General features: G+C 42.7%; 2 protein-coding genes across 18 annotated transcripts in view; one reads left to right on the top strand and one right to left on the bottom strand.

Annotated features, from left to right (window-relative positions):
- The window catches only part of LOC139164776 (tRNA selenocysteine 1-associated protein 1-like), a 16,490-nt gene extending 14,700 nt beyond the window's left edge, over window positions 1-1,790 (bottom strand). For 4 of the 16 annotated variants that reach the window (XM_070747279.1, XM_070747292.1, XM_070747288.1 and 1 more), the window contains exon 1: window positions 999-1,096. The gene's annotated coding sequence lies outside the window, so the exon portion shown is untranslated. Of the gene's footprint in view, window positions 1-998; window positions 1,114-1,541 lie in introns of those variants that run through there. The other 12 variants (XM_070747280.1, XM_070747286.1, XM_070747285.1 and 9 more) reach the window with 5 other exon arrangements.
- On the top strand, window positions 1,151-18,022 carry PAK1IP1 (PAK1 interacting protein 1). 2 transcript variants are annotated; one of them, XM_070747271.1, is made up of 10 exons: window positions 1,151-1,451; window positions 3,057-3,219; window positions 8,850-8,970; window positions 10,275-10,349; window positions 12,828-12,880; window positions 13,484-13,629; window positions 13,718-13,815; window positions 14,323-14,422; window positions 17,075-17,204; window positions 17,292-18,022. In XM_070747271.1, the coding sequence occupies exons 1-10, from the start codon at window positions 1,389-1,391 to the stop codon at window positions 17,438-17,440; spliced, it is 1,098 nt and encodes a 365-aa protein (XP_070603372.1). In that variant the 5' UTR covers window positions 1,151-1,388; the 3' UTR covers window positions 17,441-18,022. The 2 variants fall into 2 exon arrangements, with proteins under 2 accessions (XP_070603372.1, XP_070603373.1); XM_070747272.1 differs by lacking the exon at window positions 1,151-1,451 and adding an exon at window positions 1,741-2,565.

Here is an 18,022-nt window from a genome sequence, read left to right as displayed (position 1 = left end):
TGGGTGCTTTTCATTTCTGCATTTATATATTTTTTAGTTTTTAAATATATTTTTATTCAAAACTACAGAGGGTTTTTAGACATAAGTGTTATTTCTCTCTCTCTTTCACATCACCTCCTTTGTTAGTTTTAATCTACATTTACTTTTGAATATGGAATTATGGGATGGGGTGGGGGAACCTTCATCACGGATGAAGCCTTGCTAACTTACCACCAGCTAAAATTAAAAGGCTATTTTTAAACGTAGCAGTTGTAATACTAAGCTTCCTTGCTGGAAAAATAGGACAGGGATGGTAGGCAAAGGGGTGCGCTTATGACCCTGTTAGAATCGGAGAGGCATACTGTAGGCAATGTAAGGTTAAAAGTTTTGAGGTTTGGGGAAGAAACCACAGATGTCAGGTAGTGCATTCCAGGCATTGATCACTCTGTTGCTGAAGTCGTATTTTCTGCAGTCGAGTTTGGAGTTTATTATATCACTGTAATAAATTATATTATTTGGAGCTGATTGAAAGTGAACCTCAAATCATTTCGATAAGGCTCACTCCGAAACACCGACGTTGGAGATTAGAATCTTTGTAAATGAGTAAAGTCCCAAGTTACAATAGGTTTTTCTTTTTTTAAAAAAAGGAGAATTCAAAAGGTAGAGGGCTTTGCGCACGCGCGGAGGTAGGCACGAAAGCGTTAGCGCATAACCGCGAGCCTATTCATACGCTAACAGGCTCTCGTCACTCCGTTTTATACCCCCTTTTATCAAAGCAGCCCCAGAAAGTCTATCGAGAAACAGCTTTAAAATGCCGTCCAACGGGACTGGACGGGGAAAGAGGGAGAAAAAGGCACCAGCGCGTGCTAGGCCTCCCTACTGGGGGCGGGGCAGAACTCACGCGGCGCTTAGCGGAAAAAAAACGGGTGGAAACATTCGGACTCGGCGATATCTTACTACTACTTGCCCATGAGGCGATGGACCCCGTCCCTTTCCCCTCAAAACCCCCGAATCATCACCTTCCGGGCCGACGCCATCACCAGCCGTTTGTGGAGATCGCAACGCTCCCCTTCCGCCGCCGTCGTCCTGTCCTTCCCCTCCCCCGTCTTTCCTCCCCTCCACGGACTTCCGCCCGGGGTTGTCTTCGCGACTGCCTGTTTCCGTTTCTTCCTTTTTCTATATTAAAAATCCAACCCCAATCGTTCCTGCCTCTCTACCTCCCGCTCCCAAGCGACAAAAGAAATTCAATCTGGGAACGGAGATCGGTTCTTCGCTTCAGGCGGTGGAGTAGACACCTCTCCCCCTGAGGCAAAAACAACGGACAGGCAGCTAAGGAGGCCGCGGTAACAACTCAAAGTCAAGAAAAGGACCCCGCGCTAAAGTAGGCGTCGCTAAGGAAGGCCGAGAAAATGGAGGTCCTGGGGGGATGTTACGAACAGATCCTGTTCGGATTCTCCGTACAACCGGCTGAGGTAAGGTTTTTTTTAAAAAACAGAGAAGGGCGGGAGGGGGGCAGAAAAGGCGAGAGGTTTCAGTCGCTGAGGGGGTCTTTTAATACTCACCACGAGGGCCGCACGCTGCGCGAGCGGCGCCACCGAAGTCGCGAGCTAAGCCCAACGCGTGCGCAAAGAGCAGGGGGAAAGCGCGTGAGCTCGCCGCCTTCGTCTTTGCTTCGGTTTCCTTCCCAGAAGCCTTTGCGGCGTGGCTCGCGCTCGGCTCCACCTCGTGAGTTCCGGACGTGATCTCGCGGGGGGGGGGGGGGGGGGGGGCTGGGACGTTCCCGCGCAAGTCGGCCGGATACGTTGCCCCCCTCTCACTGCTCGCCTCGCTTCCTGGGCGAGCGAGCGCTGTCGTCCGCGGTAGTTTGTGTGTGTAGCAAGTATACTGCATAAAAAAATAAAGGGAACACTCAAATAAGACATCCTAGATCTGAGTGAATGAAATATTCTCATTGAATACTTTGTTCTGTACAAAGTTGCATGTGCACAACAGCATGTGAAATTGATTGTCCATCAGTGTTGCTTCCTAAGTGGACAGTTTGATTTCACAGAAGTTTGATTTACTTGGAGTTACATTGTGTTTTTTAAGTGTTCCCTTTATTATTTTTTTTGCAGTATATATAAATATATCTTTGTATACCACCAATACGTAAATAAAATAAATAAATAAATGTGTTTGTGTGTGTGTAAAATAGGGCAATGTGATATCAGCCTTTGTGCTCAGACCAGCTTCGAAGAGGGCGGTCTAAAGAGGGTTTTGATAAGAGGGTTAACTCCTCCGATATTGTGGGTGGTTGTAAGTAGTGTAGCCTGAGGGGATACAGGATAATGGATACAAAAGAAATCAATGCATATGAAGTTTGATAGTACAGTACAGGAAAGCTTTTGGTACGCTTCATTTTTTGTTTATTTAAAAGTACAATTTGATTGAAATGAAATTAAGAACTGAGCCCTCTGGAACCAGCTCCCCCCAGAGATTAGAACAGCCCCCACCCTCCTCGCTTTCGTAAACTCCTTAAAACCCACCTCTGCCGTCAGGCATGGGCGAATTGAAGCATCTACTTCGGGCCTATACAATTTATGTACGGTATGTTTGTGTGTATGTTTTCTTTTAATAATGGGTTTTTTAGTGTTTCTCTTAAATTATTAGATTTGTTATATATTGTTTATTATTGCTGTGAGCCGCCCTGAGTCTACAGAGAGGGGCGACATACAAATCAAATAAATAAATAAGTAAGTAAGTAAGTAAGTAAGTAAGTCATCAAAAGTTTGATGAGCATTTGTTAAATGTGATGGTACATACCCTAGATCAGTGTTTCCCAACCTTGGCAACTTGAACATATCTGGACTTCAATTCCCATTCGATGGCTGGGGAATTCTGGGAGTTGAAGTCCAAATATCTTCAAGTTGCCAAGGTTGGGAAACACTGCTCTAGATGAGGATCTGTGAAGATAAGTGCTTTTCAAACAATTTTTATTTCACTTTTTAAAATCAGTACTGGAATGTTATAGGAAAATCACTGTAGCTGATTTGACTGATTTTTAAACAAATTTTATTCTTGATATTTTTTATTTTCAGAACTGGGCAGTTGCTCCCGATTTTACTCACCATGCACACAGTGCTTCGCTATCAGCAGTAGCTGTGAATGAACGATATGTAGTCACTGGGAGTAAGGATGAAACTATACAAATCTATGACATGAAAAAGAAGGTAGAACATGGAGCATTGGTACACCATGATGGTAAGGAGTTTATGCTGCTTGTTTTAAATTGGATGAGCAAATTGGATAGTTTTCAGCAGGATTGCAGTATGGGGAAAATGCATTTTGAGGAGAAGTGTCTGTTTTCCACAAATGTGTGAAATTGAAGGGTATATGAAGCTGTGTAATTTGCACACTCACATTATTTTAAAAATGTAAATTATCTTGCTTTTAATTTATGTCATTTGTCTAATGTTGTTATGCAGTTTCTATTCGCAGACAGAACTACTATGTTAACGAACGGGGAAATTAGAAAGGGCAAAGGCTCCATTTGTATCTTAATTTTTTTAATTAAAAAAAGAGTATAATCCAATACTTGGTTACATTGACAAATATTTGTTTCCTATTCTGAGATTAAAAAATAATGTCTTCCTTGATGCCAAAAACTGAGAGGTTTAACAACAAATACACCTCTTCAAAAGAGAAATGGAACCAAGTACCTCCTTATTAGACTTTCAAATAAAAATACTAATAGGAATCACCCTAATGGGTTCAAAAGGGGCAGTTGTTATGTTCTCACAACCAAGTACAGTGGTACCTCAAGATACGAACCCCTCGTCTTACGAACAACCCGAGATACGAACCCGGGGTTCAGAAAAATTTTGCCTCTTCTTACGAACTTTTTTCGTGTTACGAACGGCAAACCTGAACTTCCGGGTTTGGCGGTTCGGGAGGCTGCTGGGAAGCCCCGCAGCCCGGCTGTCACCTTTTAAAACAGCCAGGGGGCTTCCCAGTTGCCTCCCGGAGCCAAACCCGGAAGTTCGGGTTTGGTGTTCGGCTTGGAGAGGCTGCTGGGAAGCCACCCGGTTGTTTTAAAATGTGACAGCCGGGCTGCGGGGCTTCTCGGCGGCAGCGGCAGGTACGTAAGACGAAAACGTTCAGGAGGCCGCTTTGGGTTTTTGGCTGGGAGGGAGGGCAGGAGGTCCGACGCTGGGGGAGGGAGTCAGGAAGGTCCTCTTGCTCCCCCCCTCAGCGAAAAACACAAAGACGGTCTGCCATCGCATGACAGGCAGGGCGGAGCAGCGTGGAGCAAAGGGAGTCTGAAACCGCCAGCAGCTTCAGTTTCCCATTGCTCCGCGGGCGGCGGCAGACCGCCTTTGTATTTTTGGCTGGGGGGGAAAGCAGGAGGCGCAGGATCAGGCCGGCGGCGGGCACGGGAGAGGCAGCAGGTCTGCATCCTGGGCGGGTGGGCGGGCCGCGGGCGAGGAGGCGCAACCGAGCGGGCCGGCTCAGGCTCTGGCTAGGACGGGGCGGGCAGCGGCTGGGCGCGGCAGCGAGGGTGCGTCTGACTCGGGGCTGGCGGCGCCTGACGCAGCGGGGAACAACAGCGTGGGAGGCAGGAGAGGACCAGGCAACCGGAGCAGCGTTGCCGCTGCTCCCGGCTTGGCTTCCCTGGCCGCCTTGGCTTCCCTGGCCGCCTGGCGCTGCGATCTTCCAATCTTCCCTTGGCGATCTTCTGATCTTCCCTGGCTTCCCTGGCCGCCAGGGAAGCGGCCAGGGAAGCCAAGGGAACATCGGAAGATCGCAGCGCTAGGCGGCCAGGGAAGCCAAGGGAAGATCGCCAAGGAAAATGCCCAGCCCAGCCGCCCCCCCCCCCCCGAGGCGTTTTCCTGGAAAGAATGCCATCCACCACCGAGCTTTTCGTAATCTGTTTAAATTTCCTTCACTCCCCCCCCCAACATTCCCCGCCTTGCCTCGCTTGACTGGCCAGAGGACATGACATTCACCGCCTCCCGTGCCTCCTTTGGCTTTGCGATTGGACGCGCCTCCCGCCGCTCTGCCCAATCGCAAAGCCAAAGGAGGCACGGGAGGCGGTGAATGTCATGTCCTCTGGCCAGTCACGGGAGGCAAGGCGGGGAATGTTGGGGGAGTGAAGGAAATTTAAACAGATTACGAAAAGCTCGGTGGTGGTGATTGCACTCCTTTTAGAAAAACGCCTCCACGGGGGCTGGGCTGGGCATTTTCCTGGAAGGAATGCCATCCACCACCGAGCTTTTCGTAATCTGTTTAAATTTCCTTCACTCCCCCAACATTCCCCGCCTTGCCTCCCGTGACTGGCCAGAGGACATGACATTCACCGCCTCCCGTGCCTCCTTTGGCTTTGCGATTGGACGCGCCTCCCGCCGCTCTGCCCAATCGCAAAGCCAAAGGAGGCACGGGAGGCGGTGAATGTCATGTCCTCTGGCCAGTCACGGGAGGCAAGGCGGGGAATGTTGGGGGAGTGAAGGAAATTTAAACAGATTACGAAAAGCTCGGTGGTGGTGATTGCACTCCTTTTAGAAAAACGCCTCCACGGGGGCTGGGCAGGGCATTTTCCTGGAAGGAATGCCATCCACCACCGAGCTTTTCGTAATCTGTTTAAATTTCCTTCACTCCCCCAACATTCCCCGCCTTGCCTCCCGTGACTGGCCAGAGGACATGACATTCACCGCCTCCCGTGCCTCCTTTGGCTTTGCGATTGGACGCGCCTCCCGCCGCTCTGCCCAATCGCAAAGCCAAAGGAGGCACGGGAGGCGGTGAATGTCATGTCCTCTGGCCAGTCACGGGAGGCAAGGCGGGGAATGTTGGGGGAGTGAAGGAAATTTAAACAGATTACGAAAAGCTCGGTGGTGGTGATTGCACTCCTTTTAGAAAAACGCCTCCACGGGGGCTGGGCTGGGCATTTTCCTGGAAGGAATGCCATCCACCACCGAGCTTTTCGTAATCTGTTTAAATTTCCTTCACTCCCCCAACATTCCCCGCCTTGCCTCCCGTGACTGGCCAGAGGACATGACATTCACCGCCTCCCGTGCCTCCTTTGGCTTTGCGATTGGACGCGCCTCCCGCCGTTCTGCCCAATCGCAAAGCCAAAGGAGGCACGGGAGGCGGTGAATGTCATGTCCTCTGGCCAGTCACGGGAGGCAAGGCGGGGAATGTTGGGGGAGTGAAGGAAATTTAAACAGATTACGAAAAGCTCGGTGGTGGTGATTGCACTCCTTTTAGAAAAACGCCTCCACGGGGGCTGAGCTGGGCATTTTCCTGGAAGGAATGCCATCCACCACCGAGCTTTTCGTAATCTGTTTAAATTTCCTTCACTCCCCCCCCCAACATTCCCCGCCTTGCCTCCCGTGACTGGCCAGAGGACATGACATTCACCGCCTCCCGTGCCTCCTTTGGCTTTGCGATTGGGCAGAGCGGCGGGAGGCGCGTCCATAGGCTTGGTCGGGTCGCCGCAGCACCCTCCCTTCGCCAACCCTTTGGCGGTCACCGGTGGGCTTAGGGTGCCTCGGCACCGACTTCGCTGCCCCTTCCCGAGCCCAACCCCGTGACATTCGCTTTCCTCCCGCCCGCAGCCGAGACTGATCGTGGGCTCCTTCGCAACTTCGGAGAGCTTCCAGGGCATGAAAGCTCACGAAAACCAGGAAGCTCTCCGAGGTTGCGAAGGAGCCCACGATCAGTCGGCTGTGGGTGGGAGGAAGGCGAATCCCCCGTGGGCTCCGTTACATCTTCCGCTGCCAGCCAGGCCATGCTGGCGGCAGCGGAACAATCACCTTCCTCCCGCCCGCAGCCGACTGACCGTGGGCTCCTTCCCGAGCTCCCTTCCTGAGCCTCCCGTTCTCTCTCCCCCCCCCCCCTCGCCCCTTCGCCTCCCTGTGTTCCTAGGAGAAGTGCTGGGGATTGAGGCAAGACAGACCTTCTGCTCCTCACCAGCACTTCTCCTAGGAACACAGGGGGGCGAAGGGGCGAGGGGGCGGAGAGAGAACGGGAAGCTCAGCATTCCGTCAGCCGCAGCGCTGGCTGTCAACTTTTCTTTTTAAAACTGGGCAGGAGCTGAGTTGCCTCCCCATTGCTAAAAAGAAAAGTTGACAGCCAGCGCTGCGACTGACGGAATGCTGAGCCTCCCGTTCTCCCCCCCCCCCACCTTGCCCCTTCCGGTTTCGGCGTTCGGGAGACCGCTGGGTTCCCAGCTGTCTCCGAACGCCAAACACCAAAGCCGAACTTCCGCCTTCAGGAGACAGCTGGGAAGCGGCGCGGCTCTTTTAAAAGATGACAGCCGGCCTGGGGGGCTTCCCAGCACCCCCGAACCCTGTGCTGGCAAGCCCCCCAGGCCGGCTGTCACCTTTTAAAAGAGCCGCGCCGCTTCCCAGCAGTCGCGGAAAGCCGTTTTTTTGCGGGGGGTTTTTGGTTGCACGGATTAATTGACTTTACATTGTTTCCTATGGGAAACAATGTTTCGTCTTACGAACCTTTCGTCTTACGAACCTCCCCCCGGCACCAATTAAGTTCGTATCTTAAGGTACCACTGTACATGTCCTATGCAGCAAAATAGTGAATTATGGGTTGAGAGAAGGAGCAATCTCCCGAGGAAGCAGTGCACATGAACATGGGCAAAAGGGTATCCTTGCCCAGGCTGGAGAATAGAGCCTGAAACAACAATTGTATCTGTATGAACTTAATTGGTTCCCGGAGGAGGTTCATAAGGCGAAAAGTTCGTAAGACGAAACAATGTTTCCCACAGGAAACAATGTAAAGTCAATTAATGCGTGCAAGAAAAAAACCTGCTGGGCGCCGCCGCTTTGAAACAGCCGGGGGGGCTTCTTGGCGTCCTCCCGAACCCGAACGCCAGCTGAAACGTGGACTCCAGGAAGGACGTCTTCGTGACCTCAGAGCTCCGCCCATGGAATTCCCTATTGGGATTCCACACCTCCGTTTGAGCCTCCCGACCGGCCTGACAGCTCTGCGGCTCTTTTGCAAAGCTGACAGCCAGGTGGCGGGGCTTCTCAGCGTCCTCCTGAACCCGAACCCGAACTTTTGCCGAACTTCCGGGTTCGGCGTTCGGGATAATGCCGAGAAGCCCCCCGGCTGTTTCAAAAGGTGACAGCCGGGCGGCGGGGCTTCTCGGCGGCCTCCCGAACGCCAAACCCGGAAGTTCGGCAAAAGTTCGGGTTTGGCATTTGGGTTCGGGAGGACACCGAGAAGCCCTCCGGCTGTTTCAAAAGGCAACAGCAGGGCGGCGGGGCTTCTTGGGGGCCACCCGAACCCGAACTTTTGCCAAACTTCCGGGTTCGGCGTTCGGGCGGCGGGTTCGTAAGACGGAAAAAGTTCGGAAGAAGAGGCAAAAAATTTCCAAACCCCAGGTTCGTATCTCGGAAAGTTCATATGATAAGGGGTTCGTATCATGAGGTACCACTGTATTCGTGGCTAACTTGCTTTTTACCCCTCCTGGTAATGGACCCCTGTTGCTGATACCATAGATTTGTGTCTTTTCGCTACTATGAGAGTTAATTTGGACTAGTGTCAGAAATAAGGGGACCATGAGTTCTAATCCTGTTTTAGGCATGAAAACCAGCTGGGTGACTTTGGGCCAGTCATTCTCTCTCAGCCCAACTCACCTCCCAGGGTTGTTGTGGGAAAATAGGAGGAAGGCATATTACATATGTCCACCATCTTAAGTTACAGTATTTATAGAAAACAACAACAACAACAATAAAGGCAGGATAATAAATAAAACTTAAAAGCATGCCAAGACATTCATTAAATTTGTAGGGCTGTAAAAATTATGATTTTGCTATAAAACCATTCTTCATTTTAAACCAAAAAGCTTGAATATAACCATTCTCATTGATTTTCAGGCACTGTAACCTGCTTGGAATTCTATGGGAATGCTCATTTACTGAGTGGCGCTGAGGACGGTCTCATATGTATTTGGAATACAAAAAAATGGGAATGCTTGAAGTCAATTAATGCCCACAAGTAGGTTCTCTCTCTTTTTCTGACAATAACTGTATGATAATTTGGATCCATAGCTATGTTAGCAGAGTTCTATTTCCACAATAGGGTTTGTTTGCTCCTGTCTGAAAAAGTATTCAAAAAATTCAGGATTCTCCAGAATGATATGGTGTGCAGTGAAAAAAAAAATGAAATAGATGATGAAAACTAAATTCCCCATCTTTTGCTTTAAACCACTGATTGATTGATTGATTGATTGATTGATTTGTTGGTTGATTGATTGATTTGTTGGTTGGTTGGTTGGTTGTGTTTCTTTGCTTCTCCATGACTAAAGCTTCTATTGACTATGTATCAGAGGTGGGTTCGGACCGGTTCACCCAAATCGGTAGCAAGTTGCTGGTGATGCCAGGATGACATCACGGAACCAGATCGGTCAGTGCCAGTCCGTGGAGGCTGCTATCTTTTTGGGGATTATTTTTTTTGGGGGGGGAGAGATTCCCCCCCCTGAGTTTTTTTTCTTCTGCGCATGCACAGAAGTGGAGTTTCTGGCACTGTGCATGGGACGCCATCTTGGTTTTTTTTGGGGGGGGAGTTGTTTTCTGATTTTTTTTGTTAGTGTGCATGTGTGTGTGTGCGGGAGGAAGTGAACCAGCAGTGAGGTAAGTTAGAACTCACCCCTGCTATGTATCATGTATGTATAAGTTCAGAAACAATAAAAATATATTATAAAAGGAAGAACACTGATAAAATAACAAAAACCTAAGGACTTAACCACTGATTTTTGTTAAAACCAAAACTCATCTCTAAATATTGGAGGGCGAGGGAACTACAGTAGTCCCTCACCTATCACTGGTGTTACGTTCCAGACCTGGCCGCGATAGGTGAAATCCGCGATGGGGAATTTATCGACTGATAGTACTTATTTAAGTATTTATATTGTAATTGTTTGGTAAGTTTTCATTGTTTTAAGTGTTTATAAACCCTTCCCACACAGTATTTATTTTAGATACAGTATTTAAATACAGTATTTACAATTTTAGATTTTTTTTTTTTTAAACCTGCCGATCGAGTTCGGCGGGCTGTTTAAATCTGCCGATCGACTTCCTCAGAAACCCGCGATGAAGTGAAGCCGCAGTAGGTGAAGCGCAGTATAGCGAGGGACTACTGTACTGTAATTACATTTGCTAGAAATTAATTTCCGAGTTTCCACCATCAGAACTGACATATAAAGACTAACATAAAAATATTTGCTCAGAAGTCCTATTATGATGGAATATATTGATAATGGTCTATTTGTATTAAAAATCTTGATGCTTTTTATTTATTAGGGGTCATGTGACATCTCTTTCTATTCATCCTTCTGGAAAGTTGGCTTTGTCAGTAGGAACAGACAGGACATTAAGGTACGTCTTAGAACTACTGCAAATGGCCTTAATTTTATTTAAACTAATGCTATTTTTTATAACTTCAAATAATTAGCCGTTCCAGGCTTTGAGTTAGCAAATTTATAAGACATACTTGAAATAAGTATCAAAATACTTATTTTGATAAGTATTTACAAATCTAATACAAATACAACTCTAGTAAATAATAATAATCAAGAATAAAATCAAGAATAAGAATAATCTAATTTAATAAATAACAAGAGGTGTAAATGAAAAGCTTATGATAGCTGCTTCTAAAACTATGCAGATGAAGTTTTATGCTTTCTACTTTGCTGTCTTGCCATCTCCAGTTCCAACTTCCATATATGCCTCAAAGCTTCTCTAGTGGAACATGACTCTTTCAAAAATCAAGAATGTTATTTGGGAACTATTTTGCACACAATGCAATATTCAGATGTAAGAAACTGCTTCCCATTGGCAGGAAACTATCCGAAGTTTGCATTTGTGAATTTACTTGATTAGGTCAAGATTATAGAAAAAATGTTGTCAAGATTTCTCAAAGATGTGGTGTGAAAGAGGAATCTAATGTACCAGCCTGTAGGAATGTTTTAATCAAAACTTCCATTCCAGCTGACTTTTATAGCAGGCTGCCTGTTAATAATCTAACAAAACTAATTTTCTAAATAAATACACATTTAGAATTAAATGTTAAATTTAGCCACCCTGAGTCTTCGGAGAAGGGCAGCTTACAAATCTAAATAATAATAATAATAATAATAATAATAATAATAATAATAATAATAAAAAATCTAATGATTTTGAAACAGCTCTTGTTTTAAAAATACTCACAGACTTACCTACATATTTAAAGTGCACTTACAAACTTATTCCAGTTTGGTGGGATGGTAATCATATATACAGAAATGTTCACACTTTTCAGATCCTGGACCAATAGGGTGCTACATAATGTAAGACCTTCTATTTATTTTAGCTTAGTTTTTCAGAAGATCAGACATCCTTTACCTTTATCTTTTCAACAGACTTTCTAATCATTTAATAGTCATCCATTTTAACCAAGACTGCCAAATTACAGTAACATTTTCTATGGAACAAAATAGTTGTTTTGTATCTCAGTCCGACTTTTCAGGCTGAACAATAATCACTGTACCCCTCATGGTTATGCTACACATGATCAATAGACATAACCCAGAACAGAGTTTTTAATATCAAAATACTGTGAATGTATTTATTTTTTGAAAAATAAAATGCTAATGCTAAGAATATGTCTCTTAAATTTAAATCTTGTCAATTAAATCATTTAAATGTGAAAGGACGCCGCAGCGGCGCCGCAAGCAAAGGGAGGTCCTTTCATGTAAAATTTTATTTATTTATTTTTACGCGAAAGGACCTTGCTTTGCTTGCGGTGCCGCTGCGGCATCCTTTTTCGTAAAAATAAAAATAAATAAAAATAAAAAATCCGTAAAAATAAAAAATGATGGGATTCTGGGGGCGGAGCTTTGACGTTACGTATACCGGCAGGTTGCTAAGCATGCCAAGGTGATCACTTCCTGGATTCCATCCTCCCTCCATTATTCTAGTGCCGCCCCCGGAATCCAGGAAGTGATCACCTTGTTGTGCTTAGCAATCTGCCGGTATACGTGAAGTCAAAGCTCCGCCCCTGGAATCCCTTTGTGGGATTCCCCAGCTCCTTTTGTGCCTCCCGACCGGCCGACAGCTCCCCAGTGTTCGCCTTCCTCCGCTGCCACCGGTGTCCAGCTCCTCCTCCTCTTCTCAGCAGATGACAGCCGGGCGGTGGCGCTTCGTGGTGCGCGGCACGAACGCCGAACCAGAGCACGAATTTTTAAAAAACGTTCGGGTTTGGCATGCCAAACACCGCAAAATTCGGTACGGACCCGAATTGTGCAGGTTCGGTTCACCCAACACTACTCACGATTAGAAAGTTCCTCCCTACTTCAGATTTGGATCTCTCATAGTAAATCTTTAACCAGATGATTCTTGTCTAATCCCAGGTGCTACTTCTCTGCTTTGTGACAGCCCTTTATATGTCAGAAGGTTGCTATCATGACTCAATTTCGTTTTTTCCCCTTTAAGCTAAACATAAGTAGCTTTAACTGTTCTTTATAGAATTAGCCTTTAAATCCTTTATCATCCCTGTTCTCTGCACTCTAAAGGTTTTTCTCAAAAGGAAACCATATTGCCTATAATTTGTACCAGCATCTGATACACATTTGCTTTTTTTATTAGTGTACAAAACTTTCCTAATTAGGAAGAAGTAATGGAGAAGTTAATACTGTAGATTCAGATTTCTGGATGAATATTTTATCAGCAGCTTTAACTCTTTAAATGTTTCTCTTTAATATAGGGAAGTTAAAATTCAAGTTTAAAAAATTAAGAGTTAACATTTAAATATTTCTTAAATGTCAAAATAACTGTGCTAACTTCATTTCAAAATATATGTATCGGTGTTTTTTTTAGAACGTGGAACCTCGTGGAAGGAAGATCTGCATTCATAAAAAACATAAAAGAAAGTAAGTATATTCCTTCGCTATTTATTTTTGCTTATTCTCCATTATTAGTTACATTTTTCAAACCTTTAAGTTAACTTTCATTGTCTGGTGAAAGTAAAACTTGGAAAAAAACATACACACATACACACATTCATTCATTCATTCATTCTTGTTCAAGCATTAAGCCACTTTTGTCAAGGACCAAGTCAAGTTTTTTTCCTCATAGAAAAGAAAACAGGCACAAAACTTGGCTAGGTGTAGCTGGGGGCGGGAAGAATTATATGACTTGGTGGAAGTTGGCCACACAGACACAGATTTTGTGACTCTGGATGTTTTGTTTTATCTGGGAAACTGGTCCAAATTGCTCTGAATTTTTAAGGTTGCTGACCCTTGTGGATTGTTACTGTAATATTAATTTTAAGAATTTTTGTTTAACATCAAAGGAGAAATAGGCTAATAAATCTTGAATTTCAGGAGTATAAAAAGGGTAAAGGCATTAAATTCAAGACAGGTTTTTCTTAGTCATCTCTTCACTACTACGTAGCACCAAATCTCATCTGCATTAGATGACACCTGTGATGTAATTGCTTTTTTCTCAAAATCTATACGATTTGTATTTCTTAGATGCTCATCTTGTTAAATGGTCACCAAGTGGTGAGATATATGTGGTGGCTATAGCAAACAAAGTTGATATATACAACCTGGAAACAGCTTCTATCACTGGTACCATTGCTACAGAAAAGAGGATATCTTCAATAAAGTTTATCACTGTAAGTAGAAAAATAGTGTCAAATTATTTTAGAGTGTTGTAAGTGAATCCAGTCTCATACATACACTTTTTTTCATGTTTTCTTAAAGGATTCCATACTTGCTATTGCTGGAGATGAAGAATTCATACGATTATTTGATTGTGAAACTCAAAAATGCCTTTGTGAATTTAAAGCTCATGAAAACAGGTATTTTTCGATAATTAAATAATTCCATGTTTTAAAAACTTTAATTTTTCGCATACTATTTATCACTGAGTTTTGTCCAGTGATAGTACATGTAATTGCCATAAGGTTAATATCAAAATTCAGTATGTGTAGTATAGGAGTATTTGTATTTAGATCAGTTTTTCTCTTTGAACATATCACTCTGAGCTCACCTTTGGATGAGTTGTATTATAGCTCCGATGTTGTATTATTTATGTTAACTACTGGTGAAAATGGATACCATTGGTAAACCAGGCTCTCTATTTCCTTTCCCTTACACTTTTTCATGTTTTAATCTATCAAATAGTGTTTGGAGTACAACAGAGGGAACAAAGTAAGATACCATTGCATGATTCAAAATTAATTGTTCTTCATATAAGGGTAGAATTTAGTTAAGTAATAGTTGTTAGCATTTTGCAATACTTTCTTGAATATTGTGAATGTTCTTCATTTACATTTAAAAATGTAATATTATCTCTTGATCCTTAGAATCAAAGCACTGTACAATTTCAAAATGGAAGGCTTACATATTCTAGTAACAGCATCAAGTGATGGTTACATTAAGGTGTGGAATCTGGATATTGATAAGGTTTGTGTATTATAAAAATATTCAAAAGATTGTGAAGAATAGTTAGGACTGTATAAAAAATTAGAGACGACAAATCTATTAATAATTACATAAAGAGCAAATAGTCTAATAGAAGATAAATGGCTTATACAGCTTGCCTATATAAAATATTGAATTGAATCTTCATGGAAGAGTGCTTTTTTTACAGGGATTAGGGAAAGAACCCAACTGGATAGAATCTAATTTATTTCATGATTTCCATGAGACGTAAAGTTGCTTAATAAATGTCTACAAATAGCCCTCAATGTACAATCCCAATTAAGCCCAAAATTTTTGTTGCTGTGAGACATTTGTTAAGTCAGTTTTACACATTTTATGACCTTTCTAGCTAAAGTGGTTAAGCTAGTAACATGGTTTTTAAATGACTCTGACTTCCCTGTTGACTTTGCTTATCAGATGGTCACAAAAGATGATCACATGACCTTGGGGACACCACAGGTGTCGTTAATGTGAACAAAACATCTGAATTTTGATCATGTGGCCATGAGGATGCCACAGTGGTCATATGTGTGAAAAACAATCATAAGTCACTTTTTCAGTGCCATTGTAACTTTGAACTGTCACTAAACAAACTGTTGTAAATTGAGGATTACCTTACATAGAGATTCTGGAAGTTATTAGATGGTTTCTTAGGGTTGTGCAAAGCATTTGACCAATGCTTTGTGAAATGAATTAGAATACCTGTAAATAGAATACCCCTTCTCAGGGTGTTAATGCTATGTCCATTTCTGTACATGGATAGTCTCAAAGGGATTGCAGCAAACTTATGTGGCTATGTTTGTTCAGATGGGGAAAAACCTTTCACATGCAGCTTTCATGCTTTGAGGAAGATTGCTTTGCTTTCACTAATGCATAAAGAGCTTCTTTCACTTGCTTTGCAAAAACATTCACATATGAATTGTTTCTGCATCAGGGTGAACTTGCAACATAGGTAAGTCTGAGAACAGTGTTGTACTCAAAGAGAACAACTGTCATTTGAAAGGTTTTGGTGTACTTATTTTACAGTTAATTCATTGTAATCATTCACAAATAATTTCTGACTATTTTATCAACTAATTCAGCATTCTCAAAACAGAGGGGGATTGCAAGCAGTTTCAGATGTAGAGGAGATGGTATTGTAATTGTTCTTGTTTTTAAACAGGTCTGCTTAGAGAGGAACAGAATAATCAGAATTCAGTTTGGGCTTTGCTTTCCATTTTCTCTTAACAAGCCCACAGTGGGAAATATTTATTAAACATAGTACATAAATAATTACCTATTATATATTTTGTTGCCCCTTTTTTAACCTCGCAGGAATAATTATTTTTGTTTTGGATTGGGAAATCATGATATTGCAAAGTTTGAAAATCACTGAATTAGTCATTCAGTAATCCAAATGAAATTCTGCAGGAATAATGAAAGCATTCACTTGTATTATTCACCTGTACAATCTGCCATTGAATAAAATCGTCTAACTTTACACTACAGAAATACCATTTTATCTATAAGTACAACTTGGGTTGTTCACATTTGTACCTCATCTAAGAATATTTCTTACATTGGTCTTTCATTAGAAATGTTGTAAATAAATTGTATCAAATTCAATAAAATGATGAATAAAATATAGCTATTTACTTAGTATTAAGATCCACTGCACTGAATATTTCCAGAAGGATAGGTTAACAATTGATTACAAGTAATCACATACTTTCAGAACTGTTCAGTACAATGGATCTTAGCACTACCGTTTCCCTGAAAATAAGTCACCCCCGGAAGTAAGACATAGGAGAGATTTCGTAGAATTGCCTAATATAAGGCATCTCCCGAAAGTAAGACGTAGGAGACGTTTCGTTTCTCAGCATTCCCGAACAGAACATATATAACACTGCTCTCCATAAATTGCATCCCAAAACGCTGCATTAATCCGATTTAAAACACATCCAACACGCATCCAACCTACAGCTGCGTGTTTGGATGCGTTTTTGCTGCAGCAGGATACAGGATCCAATTCATTGGAAAAAAAAAAAGACATAGCACATCTTTGGGAGCAAAAATTAATATAAGACGCTGTCTTATTTTCGGGGAAACACGGTAAGTAAATGGCTAAAGCATAGCCTATTCTTGAATCAGCTTTCTAAAAAACAAGGTCAGTTAACAAGTTCTTTTATGATTAGACTGCACAAGTGCATTTGGGATTTTTTTCTGTTGTTAATATCACCATATTTCTTCATACTTATTGATATTCATATTTCAAATTTGTTGCCTAGAGTTCTTTGTAAAATAATAATGGTGGGATGTACATAAACAAATACATAAATACTGGTGGATTTGCATAACTGATATAAAATATTGTCTGAGGAAGAGGATACTGCAGGATGCTAATTATTATTTTATTATTATTTATTAGATTTGTATGCCGCCCCTCTCCGAAGACTCGGGGCGGCTCACAACAACAATAAAAAACAGTATAGACAATGGAACAAATCTAATAATAAGAATTATATAAAAAACCCCAACTGTTAAAAAACCAAATGATCTTCAATGTGTTGAATATTGCCTTAGCTGTTATAAAATGGCATGGTTATTTTTCTGGAGTTCATGGGAATAAATGTCTTATATATTTTTTTCCCCCAGATTGAGAATGCCCCATCATTGCTGTGTGAAGTCAATACCAAAGCCAGGCTTACATGCTTAGCAGTATGGCTCAGAAAAGATTTTGAAACAGAGCAAAGTACCGGTGAAGCAACACCGTCTTCATCTCAGGGTATTGCTGTAGAATTTTCTCAATATTTTGTCAGATAAACCATGATTAAAATTATACAATTGTTTAATTGTTTAAATTATTTTGCAGAACATGAAGCAGAGCAGCTGCCACTTAAGAAAAAGAAAATTTGTTGGACTGATAGTACTAAACCATCAGAGGAAGACGGCCAGAAAGTCGCTCTAAAAAGAAAATCAGGAAATATACAGCAAAAGAAGAAGTTACAGAGATTAAAATAAATATGCAGTCATTATCATATTCCATACTAAATATCTAGCAAAGAACCAATTTGTTTTTCACTTTAAGACATTTTTAATTTTCAGTACACACAAGATATTTTACATACAGTAGTCCCTCGCTATATCACGCTTCACCTACTGCGGCTTCACTTCATTGCGGGTTTCTGAGGAACTCGATCGGCAGGTTTAAAAAAAAAAAAATCTAAAATTGTAAATACTGTATTTAAATATTGTATCTAAAATAAATACTGTGTGGGAAGGGTTTATAAACACTTAAAACAATGAAAACGTACCAAACAATTACAATATAAATACTTAAATAAGTACTATCAGTCGATAAATTCCCCATCGCGGATTTCACCTATCGCGGCCAGGTCTGGAACGTAACACCAGCGATAGGTGAGGGACTACTGTATTAATGTTTCTAGAAAATAACTTATATTTCAACAGTAACAATACCCAGATCTTGTGACCATTGCTTTTAAGTATGAAAGTGTCAAATATCTTACAATGTATGTGAAATGTCCTATCGTTATTTAAATTAATTTCCAAATTGTAAATAAATTTTGATATTTACACATA

Source organism: Erythrolamprus reginae, chromosome 3 (genome assembly GCF_031021105.1).
Source record: "Erythrolamprus reginae isolate rEryReg1 chromosome 3, rEryReg1.hap1, whole genome shotgun sequence".
Lineage (NCBI taxonomy): Eukaryota > Metazoa > Chordata > Lepidosauria > Squamata > Dipsadidae > Erythrolamprus > Erythrolamprus reginae.
The sequence above is the reverse complement of the archived record's forward strand: the minus strand, read 5'-3'. Positions and strand labels throughout refer to the sequence as shown.